We start from the raw sequence: 20,571 nt of genomic DNA, 5'->3' as shown, positions 1-20,571 counted from the left end.
AGAGAGAAGACTGGCACAGAGTGTGGATCATAGCATAGTCTTTTCACTTTTTTGTTGTTGTTTGCTTGCATTTTCTTTTCTTTCTCATTTTTTTTTCTTTTTGATCTGATTTTTCTTATGCAACAGGATAATTATGAAAATGTGTCTAGAAGAATCACACATGTTTAATGTATGTTAAATTACTTGCCATCTGGGGAGGGGGTGACGGGAAAGGGAAGGAGAAAAAAATTTGGAACACAAGGTTTTGCCAGTATGAGTATTGAAAATTATCCATGTATATGTTTTGAAGATTAAAAAGCTTTAATTAAAAAAAAAATAGGCTGTTGCTCTAGCAGTAAAATCAGCTAACTAATTAGAGAGGCATTTTAGTTCTTTCATAGAGAAGTACTGGGGCGGAGCCAAGATGGCAGAGAAGTCACACGCGACTTTCTAAGCTCTTCTCTTACCCTCTTTATCAATATTATATCGAGCCTCAAAAATAGTCTTGACTGCTACAATTCGTAAAGATAAGAAGTAGAACAACTCACCTTAGGTTCCGAGGAGAGTCTCAAACCGAGGGTGAAAGCACAGATCTCAGCACAAGCGCGCAGCCCCAACCCGCAGTAAGGGGCTTTTCCTTGGGGCAGTTGTGATCCTGCACGGCAGGAGGACGCAGCCCGGGTTAGCCTCCAATCTGCGCAGTAGGGAGCTCGGCTTGGGGCCATAGAGCTTTTCCAGGGCCGACTTGCATCAGGCAGAGACCCTAGGCAGAGTTTGTGGAGGTCTGAGTTCTGCAGTCAGCTGCTAATACTCACAGTCCCACAAGAGGCTCCGGCCTGGGGCGGTGACACTTTCACCACTTAGTCTCTAGCCGAGGGCAATCGATAATCCACTCAGCCCTACTAAGCAGTTTGATAGCTCGGCCAGTGCTGAATCCACTTCCTGTTGGGGGAAGGGAAAACTCTCACTCAGAGCACTCCCATACCTCGGAGCCGGAAATCGGTTTACATCTTTCCCTGCTCTGCAGAGGAAGCTGGTAACCCCCTTGCCTAGGAGACCTACCCTAAAGGCTTTAAAACATGAATAAAAAGATGAAAAGAACGATCGACAGCTTCTATGCAGAAAAAGAGCAGGTCAGCAAACCTGAAGAGACCTCAAACAGCAAAAATGCATCAGACTGTCCTCCTTTACATAATGCTCTCATAGAAGAGACCATTAAAAGTCTCAAAAGAGAGTTAGAAGATAAATGGGGAAAGGAAAGAGAAGCCTTACAAGAGAGCAACAACTTCCTGAAATATGAATTGGAAAAAGTAAAAAAATCTCAGGAAAGTAAGAATTGTGAATTGGAAAAAATAAAGAATTCACTAGAAAGTAGGATTTGTGAATTGGAAAAGACAAAGAACTCGCAAGAAAGTAGGATCCGTGAATTGGAAAAGACAAAGAACACGCAAGAAAGTAGGATCTGTGAATTGGAAAAAGAAAATAATTCACTAAAAAAAAAAATTAGTGAAATGGAAAAAAATTCCACAGACCAAAACAATACATTCAAAAACTCAATTGGACATATACAGAAAGAAGTAAAAAAAGCTAATGAAGAAAATAATTCTTTAAAAATTAGAACTGAACAAATTGAAACTAATGATTCATTGAGACAGCAAGAATCAGTCAAGCAAAAACAAAAAAATGACAAACTGGAAAAAACCATGAATTATCTACTTGCAAAAACGACAGACTTGGAAAATAGATCTAGGAGAGATAATCTGAGGATTATTGGACTTTCTGAAAACTATGATGAAAAAAAGAGCCTAGATACTATTTTACAAGAAATCATCAAAGAGAACTGCCCAGATGTAATAGAATCAGAAGGTAAAATAGGCATTGAAAGAATTCATCGAACACCTTCTGAAAGAAACCCTAAAATAAAAACCCCAAGGAATATTGTGGCAAAATTTCAGAACTATCAGATTAAGGAAAAAATTTTACAAGCAGCCAAAAAAAAACCATTTAAATACCGAGGTGCCACAATAAGGATCACCCAAGATCTGGCTGCCTCTACATTAAAGGAAAGAAGGGCCTGGAATATGATATTCCGAAAGGCACAAGAACTTGGGATGCAGCCAAGAATAAACTACCCAGCTAAGCTGAGCATTTTCTTCCAGGGAAGAAGATGGACATTTAATGAAACAAATGAATTCCATTTGTTTCTGAAGAAAAAACCAGAACTAAACAAAAAATTTGATCTCCAAGAATAGAACTCAAGAGATGCAGAAAAGGTAAAAATAACTCTTGAGAATTGTATTTCTGTTGTGGATATACAAAAAGAATACATGTATAATTTGATTGTACTGATATAACATAAAAAAGGGAAGTAGATATGGAAAAGGGATGATGGCAGAATAAGGTGGGAAGGAGGGATAAAAAGAGGGAAACCACATCCCACAAAGAGGCTAAGGAAACTTATCATATCTGAGGGAATTTAGAGAGGGGGAGGAACATTGTGTGAATCTTACTCTCATCAGAGTTGGCTCAAAGAAAAAATAATTGACATTTGTTTTAGAGAAAATTCTCTCTCGCCTCATTAAAAACGGGGGAGAGGAAAAGGGAAAAGAAAAAGAGTAATAAGGGAAGGAAGGGGGAAAGACTCAAAGGGGGGGAGGGAGGGATTATAAAGAGGATAAGTATCGTGATACAAGAGGGGTACATAAGTTTAAAAGGGGGAAAGAGGGTTGGGGGAGGCAAGAATAAGTAAAGCACAATCTGGGGTTATTAGGATGGCAGGAAATACAGATTTAGTAATTCTAACCGTAAATGTGAATGGGATGAACTCCCCCATAAAGAGGAGGCAGATAGCAGACTGGATCAAAAGTCAGAACCCTACAATATGTTGTTTACAAGAAACACATTTAAAGCAGGGGGATACATATAGAGTAAAGGTAAAAGGCTGGAGCAAAATCTATTATGCTTCAGGTGAAGTCAAAAAAGCAGGGGTAGCCATCCTTATCTCAGATCAAGCAAAAGTAAAAATTGATCTAATTAAAAGAGATAAGGAAGGAAACTACATCCTGCTAAAGGGTAGCATAAACAACGAAGCAATATCAATATTAAACATATATGCACCAAGTGGTATGGCACTCAACTTCCTAAAGGAGAAGTTAAGAGAGTTGCAAGAAGAAATAGACAACAAAACTGTAATAGTAGGAGATCTCAACCTTGCACTCTCAGAATTAGACAAATCAAACCACAAAACAAATAAGAAAGAAATTAAAGAAGTAAATAGAATATTAGAAAAATTAGGTATGTTGGATCTTTGGAGAAAATTGAATGGAGATAGAAGGGAATATACTTTCTTCTCAGCAGTTCATGGAACCTATTCAAAAATTGACCATATATTAGGACATAAAGACCTCAAAATTAAATGCAAGAAAGCAGAAATAGTAAATGCTTTCTTTTCAGATCATGATGCAATAAAAACTACATTCAACAAAAAGTTAGGGGGAAATAGACCAAAAAGTAATTGGAAACTAAACAATCTCATCTTAAAGAATGATTGGGTGAAGCAGCAAATTATAGATACAATTAATAATTTCACTCAAGATAATGACAATGATGAGACATCATACCAAAATTTGTGGGATGCAGCCAAAGCGGTAATAAGAGGGAATTTTATATCCTTAGAGGCTTACTTGAATAAAACAGAGAAAGAAAAGATTAATGAATTGGGCTTGCAACTAAAAAAACTAAAAAAAGACCAAATTAAAAACCCCCAATCAAATACTAAATTGGAAATTCTAAAATTAAAAGGAGAAATTAAAAATATTGAAAGTAAAAAAACTATTGAACTAATTAATAAAACTAAGAGTTGGTTCTATGAAAAAGCCAATAAAATAGATAAGCCTTTGGTAAATCTGATTAGAAAAAGGAGGGAGGAAAATGAAATTAGTAGTCTTAAAAATGAAAAGGGAGAACTTTCCACCAATGAAGAGGAAATTAGAGAAATAATAAGGAGTTATTTTGCTCAACTTTATGCCAATAAATTTGATAACCTAAGTGAAATGGATGACTACCTCCAAAAATATAGACTTCCCAGACTAACAGAGGAGGAAGTAAATTGCTTGAATAGTCCCATTTCAGAAAAAGAAATAGAACAGGCAATTAAACAACTCCCTAAGAAAAAATCCCCAGGACCAGATGGATTTACATGTGAATTTTACCAAACATTTAAAGAACAATTGGCCCCAATGCTATATAAATTATTTGATAAAATAGGGAATGAAGGAGTCCTACCAAATTCCTTCTATGACACAGACATGGTACTGATACCTAAACCAGGTAGGCTGAAAACAGAGAAAGAAAATTATAGACCAATCTCCCTAATGAATATTGATGCTAAAATCTTAAATAAGATATTAGCAAAAAGACTACAGAAAATCATCTCCAAGATAATACACTATGATCAAGTAGGATTTATACCAGGAATGCAGGGCTGGTTCAATATTAGGAAAACTATCAATATAATTGGCCATGTTAATAACCAAATTAACAAAAACCATATGATCATCTCAATAGATGCAGAAAAAGCATTTGATAAAATCCAACATCCATTCCTATTAAAAACACTTGAGAGTATAGGAATAAATGGACTTTTCCTTAAAATAATCAGCAGCATCTATTTAAAACCATCAGTAAGCATCATATGTAATGGAGACAAACTGCAACCATTCCCAATAAGATCTGGAGTGAAACAAGGTTGCCCACTATCACCGTTACTATTTAATATTGTATTAGAAACGCTAGCTATAGCAATAAGAGCTGAGAAAGAGATTAAAGGAATAAGAATAGGCAATGAGGAAGCCAAATTATCACTCTTTGCCGATGACATGATGGTATACTTAGAGAACCCCAGAGATTCTGCTAAAAAGTTATTAGAAATAATCCACAACTTTAGCAAAGTTGCTGGTTATAAAATAAACCCACATAAGTCATCAGCATTCTTATATATCACTAACAAAATCCAACAGTCAGAGTTACAAAGAGAAATTCCATTTAAAGTAACTACTGATAATATAAAATATTTAGGAATCTATCTGCCAAGGGAAAATCAGAAACTTTATGAGCAAAATTACAGACCACTTTTCACACAAATTAAGTCTGATCTAACCAATTGGAAAAATATTAAATGCTCTTGGATAGGGCGAGCAAATATAATAAAGATGACAATATTACCTAAACTAATCTATTTATTTAGCGCTATACCAATCAGACTCCCAAAAAACTATTTTAATGACCTAGAAAAAATAACAACAAAGTTCATATGGAAAAACAAAAGGTCAAGAATTTCAAGGGAATTAATGAAAAAAAAATCAAATGATGGTGGCTTAGCTGTACCAGATCTAAAATTATATTATAGAGCAGCAGTTACCAAAACTATTTGGTATTGGCTAAGGAATAGATTAGTTGATCAGTGGAATAGATTAGGTTCAAGGGATAAAACAGTCAACAAATATAGCAACCTAGTCTTTGACAAACCCAAAGATCCCAGCTTTTGGGATAAGAACTTACTGTTTGATAAAAATTGCTGGGAAAATTGGAAACTAATATGGCAGAAACTAGGCATTGATCCATACTTAACACCATACACCAAGATAAGGTCAAAATGGGTTCATGACCTAGGCATAAAGAATGAAATTATTAATAAATTAGAGGAACATAGGATAGTTTACCTCTCAGACCTGTGGAAGGGGAAGGTCTTTATGACCAAAGCAGAACTAGAGATCATTACTGATCACAAAATAGAAAATTTCGATTATACCAAACTGGAAAGTTTTTGTACAAACAAAACTAATGCAGACAAGATTAGAAGGGAAGCAATAAACTGGGAAAATATTTTTACAGTCAAAGGTTCTGATAAAAGCCTCATTTCCAAAATATATAGAGAATTAACTCTAATTTATAAAAAATCAAGCCATTCTCCAATTGAAGAATGGTCAAGGGATGTGAACAGACAGTTCTCAGATGAAGAAATTGAAACTATTTCTAGTCATATGAGGAGATGCTCCAAGTCATTATTAATCAGAGAAATGCAAATTAAGACAACTCTAAGATACCACTGCACACCTGTCAGATTGGCTAAGATGACAGGAAAAAATGATGATGATTGTTGGAGGGGATGTGGGAAAACTGGGACATTGATTCATTGTTGGTGGAGTTGTGAACGAATCCAACCATTTTGGAGAGTAGTTTGGATCTATGCTCAAGAAGTTATCAGGCTGTGCATGCCCTTTGATCCAGCAGTGTTGCTGCTGGGATTATATCCCAAAGAGATTGTGAAGAGGGGAAAGGGACCTGTATGTGCACGAATGTTTGTGGCAGCCCTTTTTGTAGTGGCTAGAAACTGGAAACAGAATGGATGTCCATCAGTTGGAGAATGGCTGAATAAATTGTGGTATATGAAAATTATGGAATATTACTGTTCTGTGGGAAATGACCAACAGGATGATTTCAGGGGGGCCTGGAGAGACTTGCGCGGGCTGGTGCTGGGTGGGGTGAGCAGGACCAGGAGATCATTGTGTACTTCTGTGGCAATACTGGATGATGACCAGTTCTGATGGATCAGGCCATCCTCGGCAGCGAGATCAACCAGGTCATTTCTAATGGAGCGGTGATGAACTGAACTAGCTATGCCCAGAGGGAGAACTCTGGGAGATGACTGAAAACCATTACATTGAGTTCCCAATCCCTATAGTTGTGCACACCTGCATTTTTGATTTCCTTCACGGGCTAGTTGTACAATAGTTCAGAGTCTGATTCTTTTTGTACAGCAGAGTAATGTTTTGGTCATGTATACTTATTGTGTATCTAAGTTATATTTTAATATATTTTAACATCTACTGGTCATCCTGACATTTAGGGGAGGGGGTGGGGGGGTGGGAGGTGGAGAATTGGAACAAGAGGTTTGGCAATTGTTAATGCTGTAAAGTTACCTATGTATATATCCTGTAAATAAAAGGCTATTAAATAATAAAAAAAAAAAAAAAAAAAAAAAAAAAAGAGAAGTACTATTCTAGATTCTCTGTTGGTTTACACTGATTTCCACAATATGGTTGTCCACTTAGGATAAGAACCATTCACTCCCAAACTTAAAGTGCTATCCTATTGATCCTTGACAAAATTGTTACTTCTACCTGTGTCACTCCATGGCCGGGGTCTCCCGAGGTGTAGGCCTCGTTATTTTATGGCTATTTTCCCCAGACTTCCTCTCTCATTCTGGATCTCCTCTTTCAAGTTTCCTACTCATAACTTCTCATAACTAGCTGAACTCAAGTGACAACTGTATGATAACTGAACACTGTATGATAATCTTCAGAGTCCTTAGGAATCCAATCACTTCCTCTCTAATGCCCTTGATATTATACTCAATGGCATGAGACAACTGCTACCATTTCATTTACTAACTGCAACAACATCCACTTAAAATGAGAATTCTTTGAGTTTTTCCTTCAAGTATGTTATCACTTGCCCTTAATTACCTCGAGGAATTCAGATTAATATTGTATCCTGGGCACTGAGGATAATCAGGATGATAGACTATTCATTGTATGTGCTTCCCTTGCTATAGGATAACAATCAGAGCTTTTCTCTTTTTAGTGGAATGTTATAGCAGCCCACCGACAAGCACAGCGTTTAGAGAATGCCTTAGCAATTGTTAATGCTGCAATGAGCGTCCAGTTTGAAGAAGGAACAAACAGTATTAAGGACTTTAAGATGTTCTTTGGAAATGTTGGTTCTTCCACAGTCTCAGCAAGTAAAACTTGTGAGCAGCTCATTGGCAAGTATGTTGAAAGATGTGGGATGAAAGGAACATTTAAAAATTTTTAATAACTACTTTTAAAACTGCCTATCTTCTGTTTGTAAAATGTTTTAATTAGTATATTGCACTTCAATATGTTGGGGGTCATTCATTTCAGTAGTGTGTCACCTTTTTTGTGGGTCAGAACTTCTCTGTGAATCTATAGGTTGCTGTAATAAAAAGAAAAATCATGATCTTCTTGTTAATTTTGGGGTGATAATTCTCAATTGGTTCTCAGAAAAGAGGCATTTTAAATGGGAAAAGGATTATAGGTCTTCATTTCAGATATGGAGAATGGGAAGGACAAAGAATTGGAGATGGAAGATAGCATGTCACAAGAGACAGTGAGGTAGTACAGTGGATATAGTAGATAAATATGTCTTCTTCAATAGTTTTATTAGATTAGGCGTTACAATTTTTAGTTTCAAATTAAAATCCTGATAGTTGTTCTTTAATGAGAACTGAGACTCTTAAGCCTTATATTAAAGACTTGGCTCCCTTCCCCCCAGATATACTCTGTGAACACATATGGCGAATAGCAAATAAATAGATAACAAATAGAAATAAGAGAAAGTAAATAATGAAGAATATATACCAGACAATACAGCATGAAGAATCTCTCCCATTCGGAGCAAAATAATTAGGTTATTTGAAAGAGACAGAGGGACAGGGACAGATTCTATATGTATGTATGTATGTATGTATATATATATATATATTTAGAGAGAGAGTGAGAGAGAGAGAGAGTGAGAGAGAGAGAGAGAGAAAAGAAGAGAAGAAAAGGGGGAGGGAGGGAGATAGACAGACAAATGGACAAAGATATAAGAGACAAAGAAAGTCCCAGATATCATTCAAAGGGAAAATTTTTCTGAGTATCAAATGTAGCTGATGATGGAAGAGAATGCCAGTTCCTCTCATATCCGTTTCTTTTCATTGTCTTTCTCTCTCTTTAATAACCTAAAAAGGAGATTGGAATTGAAATATCTCTTGAAGCTAGAAACCAGAAGAACCCTAGATCTCTCTTCTCACCCATTCTCATCAAATCCACTTTACCCATTGCACATGCACAGGGCATTGAGTAATCAGTCTCTACCAATGGTGTGAAAATCCCATATAATTGGTCTTTCTAAGGGACACACAAACACATACACACACACACACACACATCATTTTGTGGGAAGAAAATTTGTTAAGGATTTGAGAGAAGTACTCTGTCTTTCGTTTTCAATATATTGCATTTTATATTGCCTAGTTAAATAGATTTATGGATTATATTATCTAGTTGTCATTTCAACTATGTCTGACTCTTTGTGACCCCATTTGAAATTTTCTTTGCAAAGATCCTGGAGGGTTTTGCCATTTTCTTCTCCAAATCATTTTACAGATTAGTACCTGAGGCAAATAGGGAAAAGTGACTTACCCCACATATCTAGTAAGTTTCTGGAGCTATTTGAACTCAAGAAATGAGTGTCTTCCTGACTTCAGGCCCAGCATTCCATTTACTATACTGCCTAGTTGTCCTTCATATTACCTACTTATAAATTAATCTTCAAAAAATGAATAATGGGCTTTAAAAGATAACTGCAAATTTCTTGTATAGTGGAAATAACACTCATAAAACAAGGATAAGTGAAAAAGAACAAAATGAGAGACTATTCCCAATGTAGGCTCTTCTTCAACTACATGATGAGGTCAAAGCCATGATCCAACTCAGTCCATTATTTTTATAAAAATTATAAGAAATTTATAAATATTTTACTAAACTTAATAATCAATCCTTAGAAACCTCTGTTGAGGTTCTTTACTCATTATTGAAAGGCAAAAAGTCATATGCCACTGGAGAATACTTATTTTTTGGTGGTAAAAATCAGTACTGTCATATAGGAAACATATGACAACAAACCAAAATGTGTACTATGTCAGATTTTGTTGAAAGATATGTAGATAGCATTATAGAAATTTGGAAGACAAAAATTTTGAATAAGTTATAATGTGTGGGAAGTTTAGAGATAAAAATACAGATGTTTCTATTAAATCTCAGTTTACAATATATATTAAGTTTTATTTTTAAAATATATGAAAAACCAATTTTTTGTAAACCGTTAAAGGCAGATTACATGTGAGCATCTTCCATATGAAGCAAAGTAAAAGATGGATCCTCCACATTAAATTATTTCTTTAATAAAAACAATATTTTATGGGGAAACTGTTTAAGTGTAGCCAATACTAGAGCTGTTTTTTTAGAATCCACAAGGTTATAGAGATAAATTTCAAATATTTCAATTAGGAAGGGAAAAGAAACCTGTAGCAAAGATGAGAAAGGAACCAAAAAGAGAGAAAACAAATGTGCTTCTTTCTCCTTTCTACAGATCCTACTCTCTCTACATAAAATTCATTGACTATATTATTCACATGACATTCTACCTATATGATTCTGGACAAATCACTTAACTTGTCTCATAATCGATTTCCTCATGTGTAAAATAGTGATGATAATGGCATCTACCTCCTAGGATTATTTTGAGGATCAAATATTATAATATTCAACAAAGAATTTATTTGCCATTGAAGCAAAGAAGTTAGAGCTGGAAATGCATAAAATTTTATAGAATTTATAATAATTATTTATTTTTATTTATTTATTATTTATATTTTATATAAATTTTATAATAGATTATTATTTATATTTATAATAATAAAATTTATATTAAAGTGTCCAAAAGTGTCTTTTGAAAGTGGAAATGAAATTATTGGCACTATTGTACAGGTTACTAATAATTTGTTTAGTCATTTCAGTTATATCTGACTTTAAGTGACTATATTTGGGGTTATTTTTGCCTAGATGCTGAAATATTTTGCCATTCCTTCTCCAGCTCATTTTATAAATGAGGAAACTGAGGCTAAGAAAAGTAAGGGACTTAAGTGTCTGGGGCCAGATTTGAACCCTATCTTCTCTGCTCCTTAGCTTCTCTTGTCAAAGCATGCTAATTGTGTCTACTCTTTTCATATAGACAATGGAACGACATTATGTTGAGTGAAGCCTGCAGATTGGTGCTGGATGAAATTCAAATTCCACCAACAGCAGTGGGAGGCATGGTTGAATACAAAAGAACCCTGATGATAAGTTTCATCTTCAAATTCTACCTTAAAGTACTAAGAGAACTACATAAGCTGGTAAACTGCTTTTTTCCATCTTGAAGTTTATTGATATTTGTGCATGCTTTGTGAGCCTGTTTTCCCCAGAGAAGTCTTTAAAAAGATTTTTTTAAGCCTAGGTTTTGCTATCAGATAGCATTTTTTATATTACCAGGTTATTTAAAATGTCTTTTTATTTATTGTATTAAAAATGATAAGGAAAAATAGAAAAGAAATACAAAACAAAACAAAACATTGTCATGTGCCCAGCAGAACATCAGAGAAGATTCAAAATATATAACAATAAATTACTAGCTCAAGAAAGTATATATGATAGTAGAAGAAATTATATTCCATTTTTTTTTAATTTCCTCATAGGGTGTTCTTTTGTTTTCTGCTGTGCAACTTTTTTACCTTATTCTTTTTTTCCCTTTCATCCTCCACTTCTCCCAAGCAAACTATAGTTAAGCAAGAATATATTTATGTATACATATATAAACACACACACACACATACATGCTTAGGTGCAGTCAGAAGCAAGATATTACTCTTCAAGTTCCTCTCACTTTGTTATTACTAAAGAAAAAAAATGCTTCCTACCAAATAATCTTTTCAGTGGCATTCAACCTACAAAAGCAGTCTTTTTCTTATGAGATTTCTTCTTAGGGATTCAGATTTCTTCTGCTTATTTATTATTTATTCTCACCTACACTCTTGATCATCATAGAAATCCTCTCCTCTCCTTTTATAAATCCTTCAAGCAACCATAATTTCCCAAATACCAGCTTATATCAAATACAGAATGTATATGTTCCATTTTTTTTCCTGGACTATCAAGTGAATAGTTGTAAGTATCTAATTTTTTTTCTTTTTTGAATTGAATTTTCTTGTGCAGCAAGATGCTTATATAGATATATATATGCATATATTGGATTTAACATAAAAAAACAACAAAAACAAAACTAGAGGAGATATTTACAAAGATAAAAGAACCCAATTAAAAACCAACAATAACTTCCCTATAAGGAATTATATCTGGATATAATTTGCTATGCCCTAACTTGTTATGCCCTGAACAAGATTATTATGGCTACCCTACCCTTCCTTGCCATTAGGACTGGGAGAATTGAGTCAGAAAAACCTTGGAGCTTCAATCACCTTTACATACTATTGTACCATAAAATGCAGGTACATTATCTGGATCTTTACTAGGATAATTCCTCTTCCTTTTGAGTTGTCCCTAGCCTCTCTTTCTCCTGTTCTTGACTTTCTTATCTTGACCCTTATCCTGTCAGTATTAAGTTATGATCCTTTCCTGGCTAAAACCCTTTATAAGTTCTTTGTCTCAGTTATTCTGAGCTGGAATGATTTTTGAACATGAGTTCAAAAATCTGGTTGGCTAGACTAAAATTCTCCACATTAAAAAATTAAAAACCAATCTCTGTCTTGCCTCAGTTTCTCTGGCATTATATATTCAATGGGAAAAATGGATATTTAATGTTATAGAGGATTTTCAAGCAGTTCTGATATAAAGTTCAGCGATGAGTAAGTCTTTTAAAACACAAAAGTTCACAGCAAACAAGAAAGGTAAATTTATTTGATTAATTAGACATGACTATATGATTATGTAGGTAGCATTGAAATAGCCCAGGCAATAAAATTCAAGACAGCCAAGGTGGTTCATAATTTAGAGACAATTTATTTTACCAGCCTAGATGGCCTGCATGGCCGGGATGGACCTCAGGTAGGGCTCCCTGTCGAACTGAAGTAGGGACAGCCTTATAAGCATTCTTGGTCACCCTTGCTGTCACATTTTGACATTAAACAATGACTCAACTTTACAAAACGAAAAATACAATGGCAGATGTTTAACATAGTTTATAGATCAGGGTTATGGAACAGATATCCCTCATTGTTGATCAAGTACTTTGAAGTGCAAAACACCTCCTTTAATTTAGCTGAGCAGACATTTCTCTGTGAGCCTAAGCCCTTTAACCTAAAATTGAGGGAGGGGAAGGGAGACCAGTCCTTTGTCCATTTCAGCATAATAATAGAGAATGGAGAAACAAGAAAAACAAGGAGGTTGGTGGTGAATTGGTTCTGTTCTTGGGCTTTTAAGAGGAAAGTAAAGGAGGGAATAAAATGGTATGAAAAGGTAGAAGAGGATGAACTTACTATTTGTCATTTTGGGGGTGTGGAAGAAGAATATACAAATGTGAAGGAAAGAATGAGGGCAAAGTGGACATTGGAAAAACCTATTATTTGAACTATACAAAGAAAGGTTCAACACACAAGCTTATGCAGAAAAACATGAAAGTCAACAAGGAAACAAGTGGTCATTGGGCAGGCATAAGCATAAGATGAGAGGATAATACCAGAGAGTTTATAGTCAAAAGAAAAACAAATTTCTTAATCCTGAAGGATAACTAAAGGGTTGGGAATAAGAAAAGCAAAGAATTAGAATGTATGGCAATTTTTAATTACTTATGAAGTAATGACTGAACAAATTATGGTATATGAATATATATTCATGTATTCATGAATAAATATGTACTAATGTACTATAAGAAATGATTAAAGAGAAAACTTCAGAGAATCCTGGGCATAAAGTGATGTAGATTAAAGTGGGCAGAATCAGAAAAAAAAATTATACAAGTACTCAACATGGTAAAGAAAGACAATTTTGGGAGATTTAAGAACTCTGATCAAAATATTGACCAACCATATCTTAAAAAACAAAAACAAAAACAAAAAAAACTATGATGAAGAATGTTGCCTATCTAACTTCTGATAGAAAGATACTGGATACATTTTAATATATGGCCAATGTGTTATTTTATTTTCTTTGTTTAAGCTTATTTGTTACAGTTATTTTATTCTTTTTTTTTTTTTCATTTTTAAATAGAGGAGGTAAGTTAGCAAATGTAATCTTCTCCCTACTCCAAATAAGGGCCATTGTAAAATTTAAAAAAAAACTCACAGAAGAGAGCAAGACAAAGTTCAGAAGGAAGTAGAGTCAAACAGTTCAGTCTTGAACATAATAAGAGATTTATGGTTTCAAACAGAATCCTCTTTTCTATGTTCATGAATATAAACCTTTTGGTGTTTGTTAATAATAAAACACATTTTAAAACGACAAGTTATTTTTTAGCAATTCTGATAATGAGTTTCCTTATTTGTAAAATAGAGATAAGAATAATACCTGTACCACCTTATTACAATACATAGGTTTGTTGTGAAGATTTGGTGAGTTAAGACATGTAAATCCATTTTTGTAAAATTTGAAGTGCTGTTTAAATGTTATTTACCCTTGTTATTGTATAGCTCCAGGGCCTAGCAAAGAGTCTGGAACTTATTAGGCACTTGAAAATGATGGTTTCATTGAAATGCTGTATGGGACCAGATAAATCGGTAGAAATTAGAGGAAAAAAGAAGCAAATCAAAGACAGAGTGAGAAGGAGGCTTGTTTTGCTTTGTGACTCTACCAAGAGTTTTTGGAAATTAGGAGGGAAGGGTACTTTAAGTGACTTGCTTTCAAACTCATATTCAGTCACCCCCTCCCCCCAATATCCTTCATTTCAATTAAGTAAATATGACTCCTTGACCAGTATGTTAGGGTGGGAAACTGTGGCTGATGCCACGGACCACAAACTCTATTCTCATTGTACCTTGCTCAAAGTTCTCTCGAGATTAGATTTTATTCTTTCAGTTTAATGAGGAGAACCCTGAAACTCTTTCTCTTTCTCTCTCTCTAACTTCTAGGTGAGCCATGAGGTAAACCACTTGAGAAGCTCCTTGAAGGAGAGATTCTCCTTGAACCCTGCCTCAGCAAAAGACCAGAGCCAGGGAAACAAGCATTCTGTTATCTAGGTGGTACTGGTTGAGTTCCACTCCTATTTAGCTGAGTTGGAGATTCTAATCCCATTGAATTGGAGATTAGTCTAGAGACACTCATTCAATTCCAAGATTTTCTATTCTGATTCCAGCCCAGGCTGCACCCAACCCCCATCAAGAGCTGCTAGCCTAGGCTTCTATTATAAAATGAGCCAATTTGGGGCTTAGTCCTTGCAGAGAACTTAACCTGCCTAGGAATCTCTCTCTCTCCCTGGCATAGCAGCAAACTTTGCCCGCTGAAATGATATTCTCTTTCAGCATTACCTCCTCTTTTATTTCTTTCTCACCTATTTCCCTAACAAGAGTTTATACCTCTCTGGGGGATTTCTCTGCTAGAAACTTTGCTTCTCTGCCAGGACTCCTCTATTAGAAACTTTACTTCTCTGTCTGAACCTTGCCACCAAAGAATTCCCTCTGTCTCTTCATGCTTAGCAAAGACTGACTTCCCAATGCCAATAAAAAACTTCTTTTACTAGTCTAGCTTTTCAGATTTGTAAATTCCTTTATGAAGGACCTCTGAGCCTCCAGAAGGGGTTCCTACAACTCCCTGCCCTGTGCTGAATCCTAGGGGAATCAAAGGGACCCTGTGCCGAATCTCACCATTTGGGGACACAACCCCCAACCTCTTCATTTGGTTCCCTGAACCTGCCCCTAACCTTATCATTTAACTCTCTGACCACCAGGAACCCTAATCTCATCAAGTTTAACCCATGGCTTTTTCACAGTGGAATTGTCAACTGAAGCCTTGGAAATAAATGGAAAATATCATTTTTAAAGCTACCCCCAAACTGTGATAATCGTGAAACATAAAAAAAAAACTTAATAAGAATTAAGAAAACATTTTTTTTTTCTTTTTCAGAATCCCAGGATGTACCCAGAAATTCCAGAAACTTTTATGAGTGCTCTGGAAGAATTTCCCCTTAATATTCCAAAAGGAATACAAATGTTCCAGGTTGGTAACACCGGAAACTTCATATTCCTGAGGCTAGCAAGAATTCCTCATGCCCTTTCCCCATTTTCAGCAAGCATATTTCTTTTTAGGGACTCTTCTGCAACTAAGTAGACTTGATCACTGTCATCTACACGTGATTTTCTCCATTCTGGTTCCATGCTTTTACCTAAGGAAATTTTATCTGAATTTCTACTTTGAGATTTTAATTAAAAATGTCCTTTTTGTTGTTTTGTAACATTTCATGTTTTTCCATTAATATTCGATGCAAATCTCATCTCCAGGAAGCATGCCTTGATTAATCTCATTTTATTTTGACCATTCTTTTATGCTTCTCTTCATGCTCTCTGAGCAATGCCCTATTGTGTCCTGCTTTTTAAAGCCCCAAGTTGAGGTGACAAAACATACCATTGCTTTCTAGAGCCCCCATGCCAGGGTGATTAAAATATATATTCCTAGTGGGAAAAGTGATATGAAGCAGGACTGGTGAGGATGGTGGAAAAATGGAGTCCCTTTATTTCAAGGATTTTCCCCTTTATATAATGTAACAAAAATAACACTGTGCACATGGGACTACATAAACAATTTGCTATTGTGCATAGTTTGCCATCTGGTATCATTCTTCCACCTGGTATCACTCTGCTTCAATCTCAACACAGGTTGTCACCACTCCCTGACTTCTCAGGAAGGCTAAGAGTCCTCAGGGGAAATGGAGAGCCTAACCAGACATTATTGACAGATTCCCTCTGGGTTGAAGGGTCTTACACCTCATCCAGAGTTTCCCCACTGATTGTGACCCGCTACACTACCCTGTCCTTTAATTAATGTACAATACTAAATATATTACATACTATATACATTCTATATAGAGATATATATTATATAAGATATGTATGTAACATGAATATATATTATAGGATATATACATATTATATACTAATATATAAAATAGTATATAATATGTCCAATATTAATATATACTCTATATAATATATATACTATTTATTACATATATACAAATTATATGTGTATATATGCTATGTTTTATATGTATATGCTTCACATTAATATGATAATGTATATATGAACATATAGTATTTATATATAGTATATGTTGTATATATGCATATACATAGGTCTCTATATTTATGTTTGCATATAACACTCTATGTAATAATATAGCATATATTACATATGATATGATATAGGCTATAATATGTTGATACACAAAGCTATCTATTTTACTGTATATAATACCATATATATAATGGTAATAAATTGCTGTATATGTGGGCAAGGATGCAATAGTGAATAGAATGTTGGTGTCAGAAGACCAAAGTCTGAAACTTTTTTTTAGATCCTTATTCTATAACTTTGAGCTAGTCACATTAACTCTGTCTCAGTTTCCTCATAGTATAATAATAGCATAGTGTAATAATAGCAAGGGGTTACTGCAAGGATCAAATAGGACAATGATAAATATTTAGATAGGTATCAGTACAAAAGAGTTTAAGGAAACTTAACATCTTTAAAGATATTAAAAGTTCAAATGGCTTAAGACTTATAGGGATACTTTGTATGTGGAAATTGTTTGGAAATCTGAAAGCACTATATAAAAGTTAGCTATTATTATTACTGCATAAAAATACTAAATAATTTGCAAGTTTATGTGTTCAAGATTATACAATTAGAGTGTAAATGTCTAGTACTATGTTCAGCACATAAGTGTTCATAAACAAATACCTGATGGATTGATAAGAATATTTAATAAATCATTGCCTCTATATTGTTTTTCTTTTCTTAGAGTTTATCAATGGCTCAGAAATATTTCTATGATTTTTTTTGATGGATAAAAATGTCTAATGGTAGATTAATTTACTTTTTTACATTTGACAGTGTGTAGATCCTCACCAATCTCCCCAAGATCCAGTTGGACATCCAGTCATGCACCAGTCAGGGATTAAACATGCCACTGGGGAAGCTGTCTATAATGATGACATCCCCCAAGTTGACAAAGAACTCCACCTGGCTGTAGTGACCAGTACCAGAGCACATGCAAAAATCTTGTGAGTAAATAAAAAAGACATCCTACAAAGCAATTGAATATTTTTACAATGAAAAAAATATATTCTCAATTTTATATTAGAGTCCTTTTATATATCTTCAAGTCTTTAAGTAAAAAGTAATTGCAGAATAAAAAAGAAATATATGACTCATGAAATTCAATATCTGTTCAATATGATACAATCCAGTAGGGAGAGGGAGAGAGGATAGGGCAAAGTATGGCTGAAGGATAACATAGTGGCTATGAAAATATCACAATACATTATATGTGATTTCATAAGTCCACTGTGGTTTCTTTTTCTTATTTGGAATTACTTAAAATACTGTACTGCAATAAACACATACTACAATTAACTTTGCAGCAATCATGTAATTCTCTGGACCCATGTCACCCAGGAGTATGCTAGAGCCAGTTTTTCTTGGCTTTGCAAGATGATAGTTAAATGTGAGCCTCTGCACCTGAAAAATTGGTAAATAATACAAATCAGGGTTTGATTTTATTGATTAAACTTAAGATGATGGAAAGAATGTTAATATGCAGATTACACTTAAAAGTATGTTGTGAATCCATTTTGGAGGAAGAATAGTTGTTAATCTTTAACTAGTACATCCCAGCTATCCCATTCTCCTTTCTCCTCCCATGATTTCATGAAAGCTTCAATTAAAATTCCACCTTCTTTTGTAAGCTGTCTGTAACCTCTCTAAATTTCAGTGCCTTCCCTATGTTAATTATCTCTTATTTATCTTCTATATAGCTTGCTCTGTATGTATTTTCAAGTTGTTTCCCCATTATATTATAACCTCTTTGAGAGCAGGGACAATATTTTACCTCTGACTATTTCCAGTATTTATCATAGGGTCTGGCACATAAAATCACTTAATAATATTTGCCAGTTGATTGATCATTACTATTCCCTAGTACCCTCATGACTTAGGTTACTAATGTCTTTTGATAGTTCCTTGCTAATATCTGTGGATATTACTGAGCTAGTTGTTAGATTAGATACTGGGTTTATAAAGCATAGATTTGGGTTGATCAAGGTGCCTCAACTTTTCCATAAGCTACCTACTCTACCTTTAGCTTTGACTGTGTTAGCCTACAGGCCTGAGGGAAACATACTCTTTCCTGTTTCAAACCACACTCGAAATAATACTTTATATCTGGCTTTCTAATATGCAAGGAAGGAACTTAGAATTGCCTCCTTTGTCCTAGAACCATTTGATAAGGAAAACTTTTACTTTTCTGGATTCAGAAGTTTTCATTTTGAACTTTGGGTTTTTGGTACCAATATAGTAGTCACTTGTTACAATTTCCTAGAGATTCCAAACTCTGCAATCTTGGAAATTTTTTCTTGCTCTTCTCTTTATCCTCACTTGAGGATTAGAGGAAAGAGAGCATTTGAGAACTTTTTGAATGGCTAAGGATTAGAATGAAGTACAAATAGGTCAAGATTTGAGAATTGGACAAAGTGAAAAGCTGAGATGTCCCAAAGTGAAAGTCAGCATAAGGAGCAATGCCAATAGCTGCCAGGAACTCATTATGAAATAGTCCTTCAGGTTGTAAAGGTTTAGTATGACACATATTGTGTTGTAATCTCAGCACTCTGTTTGTTCTACTTGCTGACTTCTTCAGAAGTACAAACTAAAAGCAGTTCCTACCTCTCTTCCAACACACCCAAATTCACTTCCCAGAAGAGTTCACATCATCATCACCTGCTATGGTAATGGAGGTAACTGTGTCAATAGGATTGTCAGACTGACCTCTATGACTTGGGTTCTTCTTTATGGTTTTCAAGATTTCTGGTTTCACAATGAGAAATAATCATTAGCACACATCTATAATTCAATATTAAGATCAAGATCATGGCATCACAATCTATATTGTTAATTCTAACATTTTCCTTCCAAGGTCAATTGATTTTTCAGAAGCCCTAGAATTACCAGGAGTCGTTGATGTGATAACTGCTAATGATGTCCCAGGAGAAAATAACCATGAAGGAGAAATATTTTATGCAGAAAATGAGGTGTGCTATCTTTTTCAGGACCAATGAGGAACTTAATATTCAATTGATTATTTTTATGTATGATTTAATTGTCTAAATATGCTACCTTAATTATCCAGAATAGTCATTTGTTTCTTTGACGCAATCATATAGATTAAATACATCATATACAGATACTCATAGGCAGAAAACTTATGTCTGAATCCTAGTCATAGCACCATCAGTGAATTTCTTACTTTTTCTATTTATATTCCCAGTTTAATATAGTACATTAAGTGTTATATTTATTTTGTTTCTAGCTGTGTAACTGGGAAATTTATCTTATTTCTCCAAGATTCTCTGTTTTCTTAGCTGTAAAATGGATGTAATAATATTTTTTGCTATTTGACTCAGTTTTGGAAATCCAACAAAATAATGGAGGGAAACTAAATTCTTTTCCTGGATGAGTTGTGGGGAAGGGTGTTGTGTCCTGCTTTCTAGAGCCCCCAAATTGGGATGATTAAAATGTCTCATCCTAGTGGAGAAGTGATAAGGTGGGACTCCTGATGAGGAAAAATGGAATCTGTTTATTTCAACGACTTTCCCCTTTTTATACCCTCATACCCTTATATAACAAAAACACTGGGCATGTGCCCAATATATACTGAGCATGTGGGACCACATAAACAACTTGCTATATTGTACATAGTTTTCCACCTGGT

The 20,571-nt window shown here is 34.6% G+C and overlaps 1 protein-coding gene across 1 annotated transcript in view; it reads left to right on the top strand.

The window, feature by feature from the left end:
• The window catches only part of LOC100924119 (aldehyde oxidase 4-like), an 84,920-nt gene that overhangs the window by 37,905 nt on the left and 26,444 nt on the right, over positions 1-20,571 (top strand). Inside the window, 5 exon segments of the mRNA XM_012544914.2 lie at positions 7,624-7,808; positions 10,837-10,999; positions 15,714-15,806; positions 17,700-17,869; positions 19,777-19,891. Coding sequence (XP_012400368.1) covers positions 7,624-7,808; positions 10,837-10,999; positions 15,714-15,806; positions 17,700-17,869; positions 19,777-19,891 — 726 coding nt within the window.

Source organism: Sarcophilus harrisii, chromosome 3 (assembly GCF_902635505.1).
Source record: "Sarcophilus harrisii chromosome 3, mSarHar1.11, whole genome shotgun sequence".
Classification (NCBI taxonomy): Eukaryota; Metazoa; Chordata; class Mammalia; order Dasyuromorphia; family Dasyuridae; genus Sarcophilus; species Sarcophilus harrisii.
The sequence above is the reverse complement of the archived record's forward strand: the minus strand, read 5'-3'. Positions and strand labels throughout refer to the sequence as shown.